The following is a 20970-nucleotide window of genomic DNA, read 5'->3' as shown; positions in this document are numbered from 1 at the left end:
AATATTAAAAAATTGACTCAGATCTTATATTACTAATGGTAATAAATGTTAATTAAATTTTTAGTTATAATATTTTGACTGACTTTCTAGAAATTGGGGGAAAAGATATTCTTGGGGTTTCATTAGTGGACTTCAGTCCTTAAAAAATACATTCAAAGTAGTATCCTGAATATCTTCTCCATTTTTCTTACGGCAAGTATATTTGACACCCACCTATTGATATTGATCTGGAGTTAAAGCAGAAAATGCTCACTAGATGATAAAGATGGTATTTCTCCCACAGAAAGCATTTTTGAAAGTAAGGCCATATCCTCCATTTTTCCTTCTCACCTGCTCCTGGCCTGCTTGGTTTGTTAAGAGTTTAAAAATGAGACTTAGAATCAGACTAGGGTAGAGCTCCTGAGAGGACATGGAAAAGTCATTTTCCTACACTGCCTACTTGCTGTCTCTGGCTGCCATATTGAAAGAGATTTGCTTATAGGTCATTGATCTGTGGCTACAGAACATTTTTTGTATCATGACCTTTCTGGAAGAGCCATCATTTGTTCTCCATATGTTTTGTATTGCTTTTAGCTTTTAAAAACTTCCCCATGCAGAATTACATGTTAGAGAAGAAAAGGCAGTAATTCTCAAATTGTACTTGGCATTTGTAAATTTGCTATGTAAGTACTTCACACTTCATTGAAGTCATCAACAATTACCAAGTCATTAGCACAGACCTTTTAAGGAGGAAATTTCAAAACACAAGTTAGGGAATTATTAACAAAGAGGTAGTTAGTATTGGGTGTTCTTTGAACTTGGATTGATGACTACTGTTCGTTCAGATTTGGCAGAACTGTCCCTATGAACAAGTGCATGAATTAGGGGTGCATTTAGCTACAAGTAATAGCAACTAGAAACAGAATAAATCCTGTCCTGCTTGTTTTTATGTCAAATGAAAGAAATCTGTAGATAACTGGTTCTGGTACAACAGCTCCACAGTGTTATCGGACTTTCAGGCCCTTCTTTCTTCTCTGCCATAGTAGGAGGACTCTGAGAGCCATGGTCTCAACAATAAATTGAATGTTTATAAAGTTATAAACTGGAAAGCAAGAATACATCATGACATATATGGAGATTAATTCTAATCATTTCATGAAAAAATGAATTGGATTGGGACAATGTTTGTAATAGACATGCGCGTTAAAAGTATTAATAGATAATGTGACTTATGTGGAAGAGAAGAAGAAATGGTAATGAGAGAAATGTTTTAGAATTCTGCTAATTATTCCTAACTTGTAATTAAGGTAAGTGGGAGAAAACAGAACAAAGGGTGAGGATGAGGGTCCTAAAATATAGATTGAACTATATAGTGGCAGACAAGCTAACATATCCTTAATAAAACAGCCATGGCAGCAAACTAGGAAACTGATTCCCAAGTGATTCTTCCTGAAGTGTATTCCATATTAATAGGATAAGTGCATGTTTGGAAATTATAGGCCCTGAAAACCATATTCATGAAATATTGAAACATTTAGAATTTTGTTTTACCCAATGTTTTCCAAATAAATGTACTTTTTTTCATTTAGTTTTGTTTTAAACAAAACAGCTCCATACATCCCGAGAAAGCGTTTGGGGAGTGATACACTATAGTCTTTAGTCTCATCTTATGAGAAGGCTGCATGTGTGCCTTTAGTATGCAAACATTGATTCCTGGCTTTCGCTCAGTTTAATTAGGACTCTTTAATACATCTGTGGTTTTAGGTGTTGGAGAACATGACTTTTCCACTGCAGATTCAGGCTGCCTAATAAAGACAGCCCTGTAGACAATAGAAATAAACTTAGATTGAGGGTCTTATTGTTATAACTGAACCATATTCATTCATGTGGTGTTTTAGTATGGTGAAAACACTTAACTCTATCTAGGAAAACATTTGAATGTATTGGGAAATTTAATTAGATTACGGCATGAACTCAAATCCATAAGATTGTAGTATTAAAATTATAGATTTGCCATGTAAATTTATTTAATGACATTGGTAATGATCACTTACATCTCTGAAGAAAATATTAATGCTCTGCAAAAAAAGCAGGTGTTGGGAAAACTGACTAGCCATGTGCAGAAAGCAGAAACTGGACCCCTTCCTGACACCTTACACTAAAATTAACTCCAGATGGATTAAAGAGTTAAACATAAGACCTAACACCATTAAAACCCTAGAAGAAAATCTAGGGAAAACCATTCAGGACACTTTACAAAAGAAGACATATATGAGGCCAACAAACATGAAAAAATGCTCATCATCACTGGTCATTAGAGAAATACAAATCAAAACTACATTGAGATACCATCTCATGCCAGTTAGAATGGCTATCGTTAAAAAAGCTGGAGACAACAGGTACTGGAGAGGATGTGGAGAAATGGAAACACTTTTACAGTGTTGGTGGGAGTGTGAATTAGTTAAACCATTGTGGACGACAGTGTGGCGATTCCTCAAGGACCTAGAAATAGATATTCCATTTGGCGCAGCAATCCCATTACTGGGTATATATATCCCTAGTATTATAAATCATTCTATTGTAAGGACACATGGACACGAATGTTCATTGCAGCACTGTTTGCAATAGCAAAGACCTGGAACCAATCCAAATGCCCATCGACGATAGACTGGACAGTGAAAATGTGGCACATATACACCATAGAATACTATGCAGTCATAAAAAACAATGAGTTTGTGTCCTTTGTAGGGATATGGTTGAACCTGGAAACGATCATTCTCAGCAAACTGACACAAGAACAGAAAATCAAACCGCATGTTTTCACTCATAGGCAGGTGTTGAAGAATGAGAAAACATGGACACAGGGAGGGGAGCATCACACACTGGAGTCTGTTGGGGGGAACTAGGGGAGGACAGTGGGGGGTGGGGAGTTGGGGAGGGGGTAACATGGGGAGAAATGCCAGATATAGGTGATGGGGAGGAAGGCAGCAAACCACATTGCCATGTATGTACCTATGCAACAATCTTGCATGTCCTTCACATGTGCCCCAAAACCTAAAACGCAATAAAATATATATTTTTTTACAGAAAGAAGTTACTTCTTTTACAGGTTTTTTTTAGTTGTTGTTATTGTTGCATGACAACGAAAATGTCTTTAAGGCATAGATCGAAAGTTGCTTTCTGTATTGGAAAAAATAATATAATTGAAAATGTCATTAGCGAGGATTCTCTACAAAATTCTCCAATATCAATTTGCCTAGGGATGCCTGGCCTGTAAAGCCTTCAAGAAACATAACTGAATTTGAAAAAAAAAAAAAAAAAAAAAAAACCTTCAAGCAAGCTCTTTTTTCATGAGTAGGGCTTCAGCAGTAGCTGGTGATGTACTGAGGATATATTTCAGAATCGATGTGGAATCAGTAGACTTTTGAATCCTTAGATATAAAAATACAATTTGTAGGATTTCAATGTAGTTAGTAATTTCATTGACCAAAAAAATTAACAGGGATGAAGACAACTTTATTATTCACATCTGTCAAAAGCTCTTGTCCTCCTTGTTATTTTGAACAAGAACATGAAACTAAATTAAAATATCTATTTTAATTCTTGGGGTATGACTTTTATACTGGTAGAATTTTCTTGTGAACTGAATTATCTCATGTTTTTCTTTGTTTTTAGAACCCTCGTTAGAGCTTTTTCTAAAGTAGCAAATAATTGGTTTTTGACAGAATGCCTTAAGGTTATTGGAGTGAGTCTACTGAATATTATTATTTGGTGCGATATTCATAGAAACTATAAGTAGTTTGAGTATGTTTATATATTTCAGGTGTGTCCAGAAAGCTTTCAGTTTTAAATGAATCCTTGTCAATGATATCTTCTGATTAGCTATTTTTCTAAGTACTTAGTTCTGGAGAAAAAAAGAGCAGGTTTGTTCTCTTTGAATACAAGATGAAGATACCGGTGGTTTGGCTATTAGAAATGAAACTGAAAATATTGTATGCAGATTTTTAAATTATTTCTCGGACTAATAAAATTTTTGGTTTACAGACTTTTTCATTCATTAATGGTTTTGGAGAAGATAATTGGAAATTCTGCATTTCTTCTTATTTTGAAAGACAAACTCACATACGACTCTTACTCTTCTGATACCTTCCTGGAGATGGTTAGTTGATTTAATTTATAGTCTTCTTTAAAATGTGTGATTATATTGTTCTTGAATTAGAAAAGAGTATAAGCTTAATGAGAGACATTGAAATATAATTTTTTTGCACATTTGAAAGAATTTGTATCACTTAATATAAATTACCTATATGTTTGCCTTTTCTATAAATATTTCAAAGTATGTGAAATATATAGTGTTTTAGAGCTATTAAGATGTTAGTAAGGCAACTGGGCATTATAATTAGTTGTTTTGCTTGGCTTTAATTAGAAACCCCTTGATATTTAAATTTTTATAAGACCTTAATCCATTCTTGCTGAACTTGAATTTGAATGGTGTTTTGGTTTCAGGATGAGTCCATGGAGTGTTAAGTAAAATTTAAAAATTACTGTTCATTTTTATAGGATTTGAAACAAAAATCACAGGATTCTCTGCCACAAAAAAATATAATAAGGCTGAGTGCGGAGCCAAGGTAAATTCATAATTTCTTATAAATGTTTACCACTTTTCTGGCTTAATATTTTTTGTTTTTATGGTTCTGGTCTTCAGTTAGCATATATTTTAAGGCAGTATTCCATTTAATCAATTTAGTAATTTAAAAACTCCTAAAAATATGGATTTTCTTCCATGACTGTGTTATGTTCAGTGCTAGTAGCTAACACAGTGCTTAGTACATCGCTGAACAAACTATTATAACAATTAACATTTATCACTGATATAAGGTGATAAATGTTAATTGTTATAATAATAAGGTATAGAATGATAAATATGTGGCTTATAAAGCATTTTCTTATCTCTGTAATATTAATTTTAGATTATATTCTTTCTTGATTAACCTTTCAAGCTTTTCATTTCTAAATGAAAGAAGAAACTTTATTATTATTAGAAAATAGGTCTGGGCGCGGTGGCTCACGCCTGTAATCCCAGTACTTTGGGAGGCCGAGGCGGGTGGATCACGAGTTCAAGAGATCAGGACCATCCTGATCAACATGGTGAAACCCCGTCTCTACTAAAAATACAAAAAAATCAGCTGGGCATGGTGGTGCGTGCCTGTAATCCCAGCTATTCAGGAGGCTGAGACGGGAGAATTGCCTGAACCCAGGAGGTGGAGGTTGCGGTGAGCCGAGATCGCGCCATTTCACTCCAGCCTGGGTAATAAGAGCGAAACTCCGTCTCAAAAAAAAGAAAAGAAAATCAAGGTTTCTACTGTAAATTGTTCTTTAGATAACTGTCATTCTGCTGGTCAAACAGCCTTGTTTTAGCACTATTGATTTATGCTAAAGTAAGTGGGAAGGGTGTTCAATGACCTTAAACTAGGGCATTTATTTGTGGCTACCAAATAATTATAAAGAAATGTGTTATGTTTTATTGGTATTTCTTTATACAGCAAGGTATCTGTTTTTAATGACCAAATATCTGTTGATCATTACCCAGTGGACCCAAGCACACAGTGTTTAACTGTCAGAATTGAGATATGTAATACCACCTCTTATAAATTATAGATAAAACAGTAATTTCAAAGAATAATTCATTATTTTAACTTAATATATTTTATTTAAATTATTTAAAAATAAATGGAATGAAAGTATAGAGAATTTCCAGTTGCTAGTAGAGGTTTTTGTTAAGCATAGATTAAAGCCTTAGTTGTCTAAATTTCTTTAGTAAGTAGAGACATAAGATATATACAGCTTATTCCTTAGAACAAGATAATAAGTTTTTTTTTAGGAATACTAATGTTCTCTGTAACACTGCAGAAGCCTTAGGAGCTTTCAGATTGCCAAGTCATTGTTAGGATGAAAGGATAATGACACTGAAAGAAATATTAGTTATAAAATTACACTATGTCTTCTTTGTCTTAAAATAAGTTATGTTTTGATGCATTTGAGGTTATATGCCTGTTCGTTAAATATTGTGTTCCTAGTAAACTCTGACATTAGTAGATCTATTTGGCTTTAGGCATAGTTCCTTCATCTATTAACTTTTCTTTCTTTTTATGTTTTGGTGGAGGAAGAGCTTTGTTTTTGCTGGTTATAAGAATAATATGTGCTGCAGTAAGTGATTTGTGCCCCATTTCTACCCCACTGGTCTCCCTGTGGGTGCTTTTATGGTGGGTGGCTTGAGACAGGGCTAGACCTAATAGGTCAGAGGAAAAGATGTTCCCTTTAGTTTCTCTCCTTCCTTTACTATCTTAGCCTTAGCAAGCAATAATTGATAATTTAGCCTTACTTATGCCAGAAGAAGAAAGTTAGGAAATATAGCATATTAATGAAAGAGAAAAATACGGGCTGGGCATGGTGGCTCACGCCTGTAATCCCAGCACTTTGGGAGACTGAGGCTGGTGGATCATGAGGTCAGGAGTTCAAGACCAGCCTGGCCAACATGGTGAAAACCTGTTTCTACTAAAAATACCAAAAAGAAAAAATAGAAGTTAGCTCAGCATGGTGGCAGTCATCTGTAATCCCAGCTACTTGGGAGGCTGAGACAGAAAATTGTTTAAACTCGGGAGGTGGAGGTTGTAGTGAGCTGAGATCATGCTACTGTACTCCAGCCTGGGCTGCAGAGTGAGACTCCATCTCAAAAAAAAAAAAAAAAAAGAACAGAGAGAAAAATACTTTTAAGCTTTCATATTGAGGGGTTTTAGTTACAGGTAAACACAAATGGAATTTTGGGGGCTATTAGTAAAATGATTGCTTTTTGATATTTTTAATAGTTTTTATTTAAGTGGTATAGTGTTTATCTTCTTATTACTTCTTTACAATTCTTTTCTATCAAATATTGACTCTTCTATTTCTGTAGGTAGGTAAATTGGAAATACTCCTGATTGGCAGATTCTTATTTTTATGCTTATTATCCATTTTGTAGGTTAGGGCTTCTTAGATTTTTAGTTTTAAAATCTACATTTTATTTGTTAGCTGCAAATTATTTTAGTTACTGATCTCTCAGTAAAAATTGGTGAATAATGAAAAATGATAGTGACCTTTAAAATGGAAGAATTTGATAGTTTCATTTAGCAGATACTGAGGATAAAATAATTGCCCTATCAGTTTTTAAATTGGAAGTTTTAGTTGCTGTGAGTATTTGTCATATCCTTCATGAGTCTTCTTTAATATTCTTAGGCTTGGCTTTATTTTAGTTATAGACACAGTTCCTTTTTGAGTAACAAATGATCTATCTCAGTAAGCCATGCATTCTCAATGGGGGAGATAATTTTTCCAAGAGAGTAAAAATTGGTTTTTGGGGATTTGAAGAAAATCTTATTCTTTTTAATACATAAAGCACAGATGCAGTACGTAACAGGTAAACAGTTTGTGTTTGACATTAAAATTGTATGCGGATGATTAGTAAATAAATGTCTAAAAAGAGTCCGTAGGGAGGTGATAAGGTAAAAAAAGATTGAGAAATACTAACTTAAACCCATAATATAAATAAGACATGCAAATAAATTTGATCATGCTGTTGGCAACATTAGTCATATGAATAAACCTAACATAATTTAGTTTGTGAGTATTTAAAAAGCAGTCCATGATCTGCTTCAAGTGGCATTGGTGTATTTTGATATGCCTAATTTAGTTTACACAGTTATGTGAGCTATATCATATGTGAATTCAAAGTTTTTATATAGAAAACAGATACTTCAGAATAGCAGTGTCTGTTGGCCTAAAAGTAGGCCTCCCATAACCCATTGCCATTGGCTTGTTGAATGGTTCTCCCTGGATGACCTGCTAGCACCTCTAATTTAATATCCTCTGAATTTCTCCATACGCTTTCCTTTTGGATGCCAGTCTTGATTAAGAGCATTGTTATCTTTTTAGTTACCTAGGTTCTGAAACTCCAGAACCCACTTTGACCTCTACCTTTTATTATTTCTTAAATTTCATCAGCTGGAGAGTCTTTTTCTTCTCATCTGTGAAATACATCTCTCTTTTCCTGTTACTTTTTGGTTCTAAGCCATACTTCATGCTTGAATTACTTCAATCGCTTCTTACCCTTTTGTCTTCAATTTCTCTTTATTCATGTATTAAAGTTATCAGAGGAATCTATCAAAAAACAGAGCTCTGAGAAAATCACTTCTAAATTCAGCATTCTCCAGTGATGATTTCTTACCTATTGAGGAATGTCTGACCTGATGGTCAAATGTTTTAGTAGACTACTGCATAAAAAACTACTGAAAAATGTAATGTCTTAAATATAGTTTATTATATTTCCCATGGTTCTGTAGAACTACTGGGAAGTTCTTGCTTGGGGTCTCTCATACCATTGCAGGCAATTAGAGATTGGGATGGAGTTCACCAAAGGTTTGACTGGTTTCAGTGTGCAGGAGGGCTCACTCACATTACTGAACGTTACTGCTCCCTGTTGGCTGAGGGTTCACTTGGAGCTGTTAGCTGCCAGTGCTTACACATGGCCTCTCCATATGACTTGGGCTTCTCTAACCATGGTGGCTGGTTCCAAGAGGGAGTATCTATCTTAAGATTACAAGTCTCAAACGTGAGTTTTCTGGGTAGAAACGGCAAGACTTCTTAAGACCTAGCTTTGGAAGTCCTAGAAGCCTATTTTCACTACATTCTGTTGGTCAAGGAAGTCATTAAGGTTAGCCAAGATTCAAGGGGAGGGAAATTACTCTCCATTTCTTGATGTGAGGAGCATGTATAGGAAGCAAAGGGAATGATGACAGTCATTTTTGAAGGGTAGCTATCACAACTCACCCACAGGCTACCTCAATTCACATACCATTCGTGTACAGAGTAAACTCACCCACCTCCCAAGATGCCCAAAGTCCCATCCCATTATGCTACTAGCTTCAAATTTCTATCCAGATCAGGCCGAAATGGGTCATTCATATTGCTGGCAGTTAATGCTGGCTTATTTCTTCCAATATAATTATTTGAAGTTAATTACACTAGATTGTAAACTCCTTGAGGGTAGGAATTATTTCTTTGATTATTTCTACCATCATGCCTGTGGTATTATATGCAACATAGTAAGAATAATACAGATTCATTGAAATACATTTAAATATCGACTGAAGAGAATATTAAGCTTCAGACACCAGATATGGATAGAACATAATTCACATTCTATGCAAAAATGTGGCATCCTGATATATATTCTATTCTCCCCAGGTAGTTCATTGGTCTAATATTTGGAGGTTGGGTGCCAGAGTGCTTCAAAGTAAACTTTAAGTGCTAGTAAAAATAAAGATAAAAAGTAATTCAATAAAGCTTGGAATTTGTATAACTGCTCATTTGAGATTTCTTACAGAGTTAACTTCATTGAGATTGGATTTTGAGGGGGGGCGGGGGTGTTCAGAATGAGTGGATATAAAAGATAGCTCCAAATAGCTGAATGAATTGGCCTTATCAGATTGGTTTTTATTTGTAAGACTTATTATTGTGGTTGACATAGCCCGACTCTACATTTTGTATTTTTAATATTGTTATTGTAAACAGTTCTCCTGGCAGTAATTATCTATTAGTTTAATGGGATTCAAGGCTTTAGGTGAGTTTCTTTTGTTATCATGTTATCAACACATTTTTATACCAAGTAAGAATATGTCTGAGAAATTATGTAATATCTCTAACCAGTTTTTTGCACATAAGTTTTAAATGAAGAAGCAAGCTCGCAACCTTATTTTTTATTGTTTGGAAATGGAATTTCTAGGAAAATAGAATTCTAACCACTCAGATTGTTGCAGCATTACTTAATGGAGGCATTTGGAGTTTTTTGGCCTCTCAATATGACTTGGGCTTCTCTAACTATGGTAGCTAGTTCCAAGAGGGAGTATCTATCTTAAGATTAAAATGGAATCTCACTTCTTAAGGGCAGAAGTGACATTCCATGACTTGAACCAAAGTGGCTGTAGTCTGAGAAGTGAGTATGGTGAAAGAGCTGTCAGTGTCCAGAGGGAGTGTACTTTGTGCTCAACTGGGGAGGAGATGGAAGAGTGTTAGCTACAACAATTAGTCCAGGAACTGTCCTTAATAGCTCATGAATTATGATGGTTTAAGCTTAAATCTTGACATATACTAGAAAAATAGTGTATAGAAATATCTTTCCATTAGTTAACAGAAAAACGAGTGTATAAAGTCAGTAAGATTAAAGATTTTTTTCCTTAAAAGTGGTTGGCTGTATGTTTTAATTATCCTAAAAGAATTCAAGGCAATAATAGAATTCAGGATTTGACACCCTGGCCCCTCTACAGCTTATATTATTTTGAGAAAAGCTTAGATAGCCTTACCTTTTAAATAAAGCTGCTTTGAACTTTTCTTTTGATGAAGGAATTAGTAACTGATGGTCCTAGAGACTCTAGAAACATAAAAACTAAGCTATTCTGTATTCTAGTCTAGTTTAGGTATATCTGGGCATTAATAGCACAGTGTTTATATTTTATTGGATTTTAAGGATGAATTCGTAAACTCTCCGCTGAGATGCTTTTCTGTTTAAGTATATATTGCTTGTAAAAAGTATTTGTATGTTTTCACCTATGTCCCATCTCTGTTATGTGTTGTTAACTTTGATTTTTATTGAGGTATAGTTTGGCTAGTTCTCTGATTACCCAGAAGCACTTTTTATCTTGTCCATAGTCTGCTGGGGTATTTTCAGAAATGATGCTTTACCCAAAAGACTGAATAGAATATGGTATATTATGTAAATAACCACAAGTTTCTTAAGGAACTCAAGGTACCTGCAAGGTGCTACATTAGTTCATTTAAATGTTAAAAATTCTTTGCATTGACTAGTTGTTGATACTAGTGTTGGAGCAGTCATGGCTAGGTAGCAAGACAAAATAATCTCATTTGGTGTTTGCCATTCTAAGTCAGTTGTCACAGGCTTACATTTTGCCTAATTTTTCAGGAAAATATAAAGATCTCTTAGGGAGGAAATGAGGAGAAAAGGATCCATCTTTGTTCCAGTTCTCCCCACCTTTAGCATTTCTATTTATTTTATGACATCAGGAATGATGAGTATTAATTCCTGAAATACATTTCAACCTCACATTGACTTAAATGAAACGTTAGTCTATTACATTAAAAAAAATAGTTGGCACTTGCAATTTACATCATGGCTGACTAGAGACCCTGAGACTGACTCTCAGTTTCCCATTAACAACATATGAAAATGTAGATGATGTTGAACAACTGCAGAAATACCAAACCTTGGCTTGACAGTCAATAAGGTGTCCACAAACTACAAAGCTGATAGAACTGGACTGAAAAATGCAATTATTTGCTGATGAATGATAAACAGTTAGAAATAACAGCAACCTGCATGTCTTTTAAAACAAGTATGGAGAATGATTTCTTTTCTTTTTTATAATGTCTGCCAAGGCTTTGAAATTATGGTATTATATCAACTAGAAAAGTAAACAAATATTTTTCTACTGGAAGAGTGCTAATTTTGAGGCTATTAAGAAGTTGGGTAGCTGTTTTTTTTTTTTTTTTTCTTCCTCCCTGCCTAAGGTCTCTGTTGACCAATCTTCATTTAATTGACCAACTGTATCAAGTGATGTTTTTCATTCCTTTTCTAGGCCCATGGCAACGTGGTCTTGTAGTGAGTGGGCTGTTAGCTGTCAGGCCAATGCACTTCCTTCCCTCCAGTCTTTCAGATGTGTGATTATGACTCAGTTATTTATTCCTAAACAAGTTGTTCTCATTATTTTTTTCTCATAATCCATTTTATTAAGCTGATGAATTATGTAAATACACTTTTTTATGAAGTTGAGGGCTTTGGAAATATTCAACAAAGGTGAGTCACTGATAAATATGGTGACATGACTATAAAAGATTTGGGAAGAAATCATAAAAATGTAGAAGCAGCCTGCACTCAGATTTTCTTAATATTTTTAAGTTTAAATTCTTGCTGTACTTTAGAGAAACCTAAGCTTGGGACCACAGAATATTATCATATGTTTGATTATACAGAAAATATGACAAAGAACTCCAGTTACTGGTTCCATAGTCAAAGCAAAGGTTTTGCTTTTACATAAGTAGATTCGAATATGATTCACATGTGTATTTCATGGTAAAATATTAAGAATAACATACGTATCATAATGATTTTCTGCCTTAACTTTTATTTTCATGTCGACTTTAACTCTTTCTGTTGATAGATCTATGGCAGCCTTGATCACATTGATGAAAGGGCTTCTACTGTGTCTGTATTTTGTAATCAATTTGGAGACTAAATCTGCCAGAAATAACGTAGGCAGGAACAAGGGAACTTATGATAGGTCATTGACTAGGAAAGCTGTTGGTAGTGGCATGGGCCGGAAGAATGCTGTAATATTCTTTGTTGAAGAAAGAAGCCTTCCCTTTGTTCAGAATCCGAGCTGGTATAGATGACTGAATACCAGTCAGGCACAGCCACCTTGGATATTAACCTTTTGGAAACTTGCAGTCAGGCTGGATCTATGCATGTGAACCTATTATTCACTCACTCTTTTCTCCATCACTGAATTCTCATTACATCCTTTATAGTATTGTTAACAAACTGGCCATGTCATTTATTCCTTATTATCTGTCTTGCTTGCTAAAATAGCAGCACCATGAGGGCAGAGAGCTTGTTTGCTTTGACATCCCCTGGCAAATACGTGGCACACAGTAGGTCTTCAACAAATATTTGTCAAATCAATTATATAAGAGAAGGACTTCAACTAATATCAAAATAAAAAAGACTAAGGGTAGTTAGCAAACACAGTCTAGGTTAATGTCTACTTCTTTGAGGATAAATGATTAAAAGGTTATCATAGGAGAGCTGTGAAAAAGCTCTACAGAATGACTAAAAAATAGGTTGAAGCATGAAGACTCAGAATTTCTAACTTACATATTGAAATGATTTATTACAGAGACTCGATGAAAATTATTTTAAAAAAGAGGATCTGGAATTCTCAAAAAGTTTGAGTTATGATCTCTAAGAAATATGAAACAAAGTGAAACACTGAAACAAAAAGATGACAAAGAAATGAAAATAAAAATATTTTGAAGAGGGGAGGAGTGAGATAAGGATTTGAGATTGTTGGAGAGACAATAACAGACCATCTTTACTAGTGATACTGAAGAGTCAAGCTGACACTGAAAGAGGGTATTGATGTGGAAAAAAAAGTACATGAGATACTCTTTAAGAATGTAGACAAAAGGAAAACAAATGTAAACAATGAGAAGGAAGATGATGATAGGTATGGAGCACAAGATTCCAACAAAAGAATTAAAGAACTTTAGGGAAAAAATACAGCAGAGGCAATGATCAAAGATATAATTGATGAAAAGTTTTCTGAGCTGAAAGGCCTCCCTTTGTAGATGAAGGGGGCTAAGTGCTGAGAAATAAAAATGAAAAAAGAGTCACCCCCAGTACAGCATGGTAACTTAGTTCAATTAACAGGAAAAAGGACATATTAAAAAAGTGCCAGGTAGAAAGAATATATTATATAATATAGAAAAAACACTAGACTGGCTTAGACAGGAAGACTATGACATTTTGAAATAACTTTATACTCGGTTATCTTTCATATGTGAAGATAGTAGAGAGACATTTTCAAATAGGAAAACACTTATAAAACATATCACAGGCATACTTCTCATACTTTTTGTTTTGTTTTGATTTGTTTTGTTTTGTTTTGTTTTGTTTTGTTTTTATTGCATTTTAGGTTTTGGGGTACATGTGAAGAACATGCAAGATTGTTGCATAGGTACACACATGATTTGCTGCCTTCCTTCCCATCACCTATATCTGGCATTTATCCCCATGCTATCTCTCCCCAACTCCCCACCCCTCGCTGTCCCTCCCGTTTCCTCCCAACAGACCCCAGTGTGTGATATTCCCCTCCCTGTGTCCATGTGTTCTCATTGTTCAATACCCACCTATGAGTGAGAACATGCGGTGTTTGATTTTCTGCTCTTGTGTCAGTTTGCTGAGAATGATGTCTTTCAGGTTCATCCATGTCCCTACAAAGGATACGAACTCATCATTTTTTATGGCTGCATAATATTCCATGGTGTATATGTGCCACATTTTCCCTGTCCAGTCTATCATTGATGGGCATTTGGGTTGGTTCCAGGTCTTTGCTATTGTAAACAGTGCTGCAATGAACATTTGTGTGCACGTGTCCTTATAGTAGAATGATTTATAATCCTTTGGATATATACCCAGTAATAGGATTGCTGGGTCAAATGGAATTTCTATTTCTAGGTCCTTGAGGAATTGCCACATTGTCTTCCACAATGGTTGAACTAATTTACACTCCCACCAACAGTGTAAAAATGTTCCTATTTCTCCACATCCTCTCCAGCATCTGTTGTCTCCAGATTTTTTAATGATCGCCATTTGAACTGGCATGAGATGGTATCTCAATGTAGTTTTGATTTGCATTTCTCTGATGACCAGTGATGATGAGCATTTTTTCATATGTTTGTTGGCCTCATGTATGTCTTCTTTTGTAAAGTATCTATTCATATCCTTTGCCCACTTTTGAATGGGCTTGTTTGTTTTTTTTCTTGTAAATCTGTTTTAGTTCTTTGTAAATTCTGGATATCAGCCCTTTGTCAGATGAGTAAACTGCAAAAATTTTTTCCCATTCTGTTGGTTGCCAATTCACTCTAATGACTGTTTCTTTTGCCGTGCAGAAGCTGTGGTGTTTGATTAGGTCCCATTTGTCTATTTTGGCTATTGTTGCCAATGCATTTGGTGTTTTGGTCATGAAGTCCTTGCCTATGCCTATGCCCTGAATGGTTTTGCCTAGATTTTCTTCTAGGGTTTTTATGGTGTTAGGTCTTATGTTTAAGTCTTTATTCCATCTGGAGTTAATTTTAGTGTAAGGTGTCAGGAAGGGGTCCAGTTTCTGCTTTCTGCACATGGCTAGCCAGTTTTCCCAACACCATTTATTAAACAGGGAATCCTTTCCCCATTGCTTGTTTTTGTCAGGTTTGTCAAAGATCAGATGGTTGTAGATATGTTGTGTTGCCGCTAAGGCCTTTGTTCTGTTCCATTGGTCTATATCTCTGTTTTGGTACCAGTACCATGCTGTTTTGATTACTGCAGCCATATAGTATAGTTTGAAGTATAGTGTGATGCCTCCCGCTTTGTTCTTTTTGCTTAGAATTGACTTGGCTATGCAGGCTCTCTTTTGGTTCCATATGAAGTTTAAGGTGTTGTTTTCCAGTTCTGTGAAGAAAGTCATTGGTAGCTTGATGGGGATAGCATTGAATCTGTAAATTACTTTGGACAGTATGGCCATTTTCACAATATTGATCCTTCCTAACCATGAACATGGAATGTTTCTCCATCTGTTTGTGTCCTCTCTTATTTCATTGAGCAGTGGCTTGTAGTTCTCCTTGAAGAGGTCCTTTACGTTCCTTGTTAGTTGTATTCCTAGATATTTTATTCTCTTTGTGGCAATTATGAATGGCAGTTTGTTCTTGATTTGGCTCTCTTTAAGTCTGTTATTGGTGTATAGGAATGCTTGTGATTTTTGCACGTTGATTTTGTATCCTGAGACTTTGCTGAAGTTGCTTATCAGCTTCAGGAGATTTGGGGCTGAGACGATGGGGTCTTCTAGATATACAGTCATGTCATCTGCAAATAGAGACAATTTGACTTCCTCCTTTCCTATTTGAATACTCTTTATTTCTTTTTCTTGCCTGATTGCTCTGGCTAGAACTTCCAATACTATACTGAATAGGAGCGGTGAGAGAGGGCATCCTTGTCTGGTGCCCGATTTCAAAGGGAATGCTTCCAGTTTTTGCCCATTCAGTATGACATTAGCTGTTGGTTTGTCGTAAATAGCTTTTATTATTTTGAGATATGATCCGTCAATACCTAGTTTATTGAGGGTTTTTAGCATAAAGGGCTGTTGAATTTTGTCAAAGACCTTCTCTGCATCAATTGAGATAATCATGTGTTTTTTGTCTTTGGTTCTGTTTATGTGGTGGATTACATTTATAGACTTGTGTATGTTGAACCAGCCTTGCATCCCAGAATGAAGCCTACTTGATCATGGTGGATAAGCTTTTTGATGTGCTGTTGCAATCGGCTTGCCAGTATTTTATTGAAGATTTTTACATCTATGTTCACCATGGATATTGGCCTGAAGTTTTCTTTTCTTGTTGAGTCTCTGCCAGGTTTTGGTATCAGGGTGATATTGATCTCAATAAATGCTTTGGGAAGGATTCCCTCTTTTTGGATTATTTGGAGTAGTTTCAGAAGGAATGGTACCAGCTCCTCTTTGTATGTCTGGTAGAATTCGGCTGTGAACCCTTCTGGACCTGGGCTTTTTTTGGGTGGTAAGCTCTTAATTGCTCCCTCAACTTCAGACCTTGTTACTGGTCTATTCAGGGTTTTGACATCTTCCTGGTTTAGGCTTGGGAGGAGGCAAGTGTCCAGGAATTTATCCATTTCTTCCAGGTTTACTAGTTTATGTGCATAGAGTTGTTTGTAATAATCTCTGATGATGGTTTGAATTTCTGTGGAATCTGTGGTGATATCCCCTTTATCGTTTTTTATTGCATCAATTTGGTTATTCTCTCTTTTCTTTTTTATTAATCTGGCTAGTGGTCTGTCTATTTTGTTGATCTTTTCAAAAAACCAGCTACTGGATTTATTGATTTTTTGAAGGGTTTTTTGTGTCTCTATCTCCTTCAGTTCTGCTCTGATCTTAGTTATTTCTTGTCTTCTGCTAGGTTTTGAGGTTTTTTGATCTTGCTCCTCTAGGTCTTTTAATTTTGATGGTAGGGTGTCGTTTTTAGATCTCTCCTTGCTTCTCATGTGGGCACTTATTGCTATATATTTTCCTCTAGAGACTGCTTTAAGTGCGTCCCAGAGATTCTGGTATGTTTTGTCTTCATTCTCGTTGGTTTCGAAGAACATCTTTATTTCTGCCTTCATTTCATTGTTTATCCAGTCAACATTCAAGAGCAAGTTGTTCAGTTTCCATGAAGCTGTGCGGTTCTGGGTTAGTTTTCGAATTCTGAGTTCTAACTTGATTGCACTGTGGTCTGAGAGACCGTTTGTTATGATTTCCATTCTTTTGCATTTGTTGAGGAGTGATTTACTCCCAATTATGTGGTCAATTTTAGAGTAGGTGTGATGTGATACTGAGAAGAATGTATATTCTGTGGATTTGGGGTGGAGAGTTCTGTAAATGTCTATTAGGTTTGCTTGGTCCAGATCTGAGTTCAAGTCCTGGATATCCTTGTTAATTTTCTGTCTGGTTGATCTGTCTTCCCATACTTTTAAAAAGAAATTAAAAAAATTTCTTGATGAAGTCAATGTAGCTGACTGGTAGATTAATCAAAATTAATAATTAAAAATGAAATAAAAAGGCATTGGAAACAATTAGACATAGTGAAATCTAAATCATTGTTGTCAATTTTATTGTCAAACTAACAGTAGAAACGTCTGTTTGGTTTTGATAGGATTTACTAACAGCACTGTAGATCTGTGGTTAATGCCAGAAAAAGGTGGAGAGGCAAGAGCATATAGGAGATCCTAAATAATCGTTTCTCATCAAGAAGATTTGAAAAATACAAGCTTCTGGTGAGAGCGATATTTCCTATTCCATTGTACTATGAGTGTACTGTTAAGTCCTCAAATACCTGTCTCGGCTGAGAAAAGTCTCCTAAGTTGTAGACCCACAGGCCAAGTGTGTAGATCTATGTGTTTGCGGGGTCGCCTATTAACCGCCTTTTTTTTTTTTTTTTTTTTTTTTTTTTTTAACTTTAGATTCTAGGGTACATGTACAGATCATCCAGGATTGTTGCATAGGTACATACATGGCAAGGTGGTTTGTTAGCAGCTCCATTTAAACGTGTTTGAAATGTAACTCCTCTTCCCTGCTTGCACCTGTTCTGTGGTCCCAAGCTCTTTCAATTTTAGAGTGACCAGATATGACAGTTTTTCACTATCGGCCTCTTTCACCCTCAAAAGTACATTAGTTTGGACAGTAAATTGTGGGGCTACCCTGATCATCTTTGTCTTCCTAGTATCCAAACACATGCTAGACCTTTTCATTCTGTTTTTTAAGTGTATCTCAAATTTGACCACTTCCTCTTCATCTTCAGTGCTACTACCTACTTCAGACTACTACCATCCCTCCCCTGGGTGACAGTGACAACCCCGTGACAGATGTCCCTGCCTCACACATTTGTTGGAGGGGTTAAATATGGTTATGTATATGAACTTCATAGTATGAGACCTAGCACTTAACAGGCCCTTAATTAATGTTAGCTGTGATGCTGTAACTTAGCTCAAAACCCTTCTTTTTTCCATTACCCTAAGGCTAAACTCGAGACTCTTTAACACGGCTTGTGTGCCTGCATTTTTGTCTCTCTACCATTATCTCTCGCATCAGCTCAGCCTGCACTATGTACTCTAATCCCACAATGACTCTATTCAGAGCACAACAATTCAGAGAACTATAAATTCTATGACACTCCACTTTCTGTTATATTAACTCTACATCTTTACTGCCTGATATGGGGTGGTGGACAAAAAACAAAACAACCAAACCCCAACAAAAAAACCCTGACCTTGGCCGGGCATGGTGGCTCACGCCTGTAATCCCAATACTTTGGGAGGCCGAGGTAGGCGGATCAGCTGATGTTAGGAGTTTGAGACCAGCCTGGCCAACATGGTGAAACCCCCGTCTCTACTGAAAATACAAAAATTAGTTGGGCGTGCTGTCATGCACCTGTAATCCCAGCTACTTGGGAGACTGAGACAGGAGAATTGCTTGAACCCTGGAGGCAGAGGTTGTAATGAGCCTAGATCACACCACTGCACTCCAGCCTGAGCAAGACAGTGAGACTCTCTCTCAAAAAAAAAGCAAAACCAAAAAAACCCGACGTTATCTCCAGATACACCTAAGTGTGAAAACATACAGACATGCACATGCACACATACACCATTTGCCTGATAAATTTCTGATTGTCTTTTAGGATTCAGCTTAGATGTTACATTCTCTGGAAACTTGGTTGATATTCTTGAATCAGGGCTGGGTGTTATTCTCATATGCCTTCATGGGACTGTGTTTACCCACTGACCACATGCATAATAGTCCTCCAAAGAAACTTGCTATAAACTTCTTGCAGGTATGGGTTGGTCTTCTTCATTGTTCCAAAATCGTGCCTATCAAATCTTTAAGGAAAATTACCTAATGCCAGGAGCATTTGAGCTAGGAATTGCACTGGAGGAACGCTGTCCTGCAGAAATAATCAGATATGGAAGTGGAGAGAACTGTGGACAAGGACGTGCATCTCAGCCTTGTTTATCATATGAACAAATATTTTTAAAGACTTAAATGTTTATCAGTAATAATGAATTCGTCAAATATTCCACATTCATAAGTTACATAGAAAAAATTTTTTAAAGGTGCCTAAAGTAGTATTTTTTTTAATAATAAAGAGAACATAGGACTGGTAAATTCTGAGCTTTTAGCTTAAGTTTTCATGAAATCTGTGTTTTCAAGTTTTATGGAGAAAATGAAGATGACTTGTTTGAATTTAAAACATTGTGAATGGTTGAGTGAAATATGGAAGAAGTGTTTGGTACATAGGAGGTGTTTGCTAAATTAATAACTAAAAATTAGAGGTGGAGATGGTAAAAATTATGAGAAAAAAGTCATGTAATATTTGTTAGGCAATTAAATAATCTATCCATAGTGATGAACCCTTTTGGGAGAGTTTTTGATTTAGAATTATCTTGCATTCATTGTTATGTTCTTTTATTTATTTTTTTATTTTATTTATTTATTTATTTATTTTTTTGAGACGGAGTTTCGCTCTCGTTGCCCAGGCTGGAGTGCAGTGGCGCGATCTTGGCTCACCGCAACCTCCCCCCTCCTGGGTTCAGGCAATTCTTCTGCCTCAGCCTCCTGAGTAGCTGGGATTACAGGCATGCGCCACCATGCCCAGCTGATTTTTTGTATTTTTAGTAGAGACGGGGTTTCACTATGTTGACCAGGATGGTCTCGATCTCTTGACCTTGTGATCCACCCGCCTCGGCCTCCCAAAGTGCTGGGATTACAGGTGTGAGCCACCGCGCCCGGCCTGTTATGTTCTTTTAAAGTGAAATTGTTTGTACTTGTTAGTCACCAATGTGACTTCTTGTATGTATAGTGTTTCATTTTGTATTGCACTCAACTTCATGTAACAGCAACCTTATTACAATGGCTTCTGAAGAAAGCCTTTTATTATTCTTATGGACAACTTTAAAGGTAGGTAGTCTAGGGCTCATGATATGTTCCATGGTGTCATCAAAGATCCAGGCTGCTTTTACCTGTTAGCTCTGTCACTGTTAGCCTGTGGTTCTCGTTGTGAATGCAGGATGGTTCCTGCTTCTATATACATTACATCTATGTTTTGTCCAGAAAGAGGGATGAGCAAAAGATGAAGGTCAAGACCTGGAACCAACCCAAATGCCTAGCAGTGATAGACTGTATAAAGAAAATGTGGCACATATACACCATGGAATACTATGCAGCCATAAAAAAGGATGAGTTTATGTCCTTTGCAGGGACACAGATGAAACTGGAAACCATCATTCTTAGCAAACTGACACAAGCACAGAAAACCCAAACACTGCATGTTCTCACTCATAAGTGGGTATTGAACAATGAGAACACATGGACACAGGGAGGAGAACATCACACACCAGGACCTGGGGGGTAAGGGGCTAGGGGAGGGATAGCATTAGGAGAAATACCTAATGTAGATGATGGGGTGATGGATACAGCAAACCACTACCATGGCTCGTGTATACCTATGTAACAAACCTGTAAGATCTGCACATGTACCCCCGAACTTAAAGTATATTAAAAAAAATTATTAATTAAAAAATAATAAATT

The 20970-nt window shown here is 36.1% G+C and overlaps 1 protein-coding gene across 2 annotated transcripts in view; it reads left to right on the top strand.

Moving 5' to 3' along the window:
* MAN2A1 (mannosidase alpha class 2A member 1) overlaps positions 1-20970 on the top strand; it is a 177190-nt gene that overhangs the window by 89879 nt on the left and 66341 nt on the right. For both annotated transcript variants that reach the window (XM_032274837.1, XM_032274845.1), the window contains 2 exons: positions 4024-4138; positions 4540-4607. In XM_032274837.1, coding sequence (XP_032130728.1) covers positions 4024-4138; positions 4540-4607 — 183 coding nt within the window. The remainder of the gene's footprint in view (positions 1-4023; positions 4139-4539; positions 4608-20970) is intronic.

Source organism: Sapajus apella, unplaced genomic scaffold (assembly GCF_009761245.1).
Source record: "Sapajus apella isolate SASKATOON/1434 unplaced genomic scaffold, GSC_monkey_1.0 scaffold1, whole genome shotgun sequence".
NCBI classification, from domain to species: domain Eukaryota; kingdom Metazoa; phylum Chordata; class Mammalia; order Primates; family Cebidae; genus Sapajus; species Sapajus apella.
Note: the sequence above shows the minus strand (reverse complement) of the source record. Positions and strands in the feature narration are given on the sequence as shown.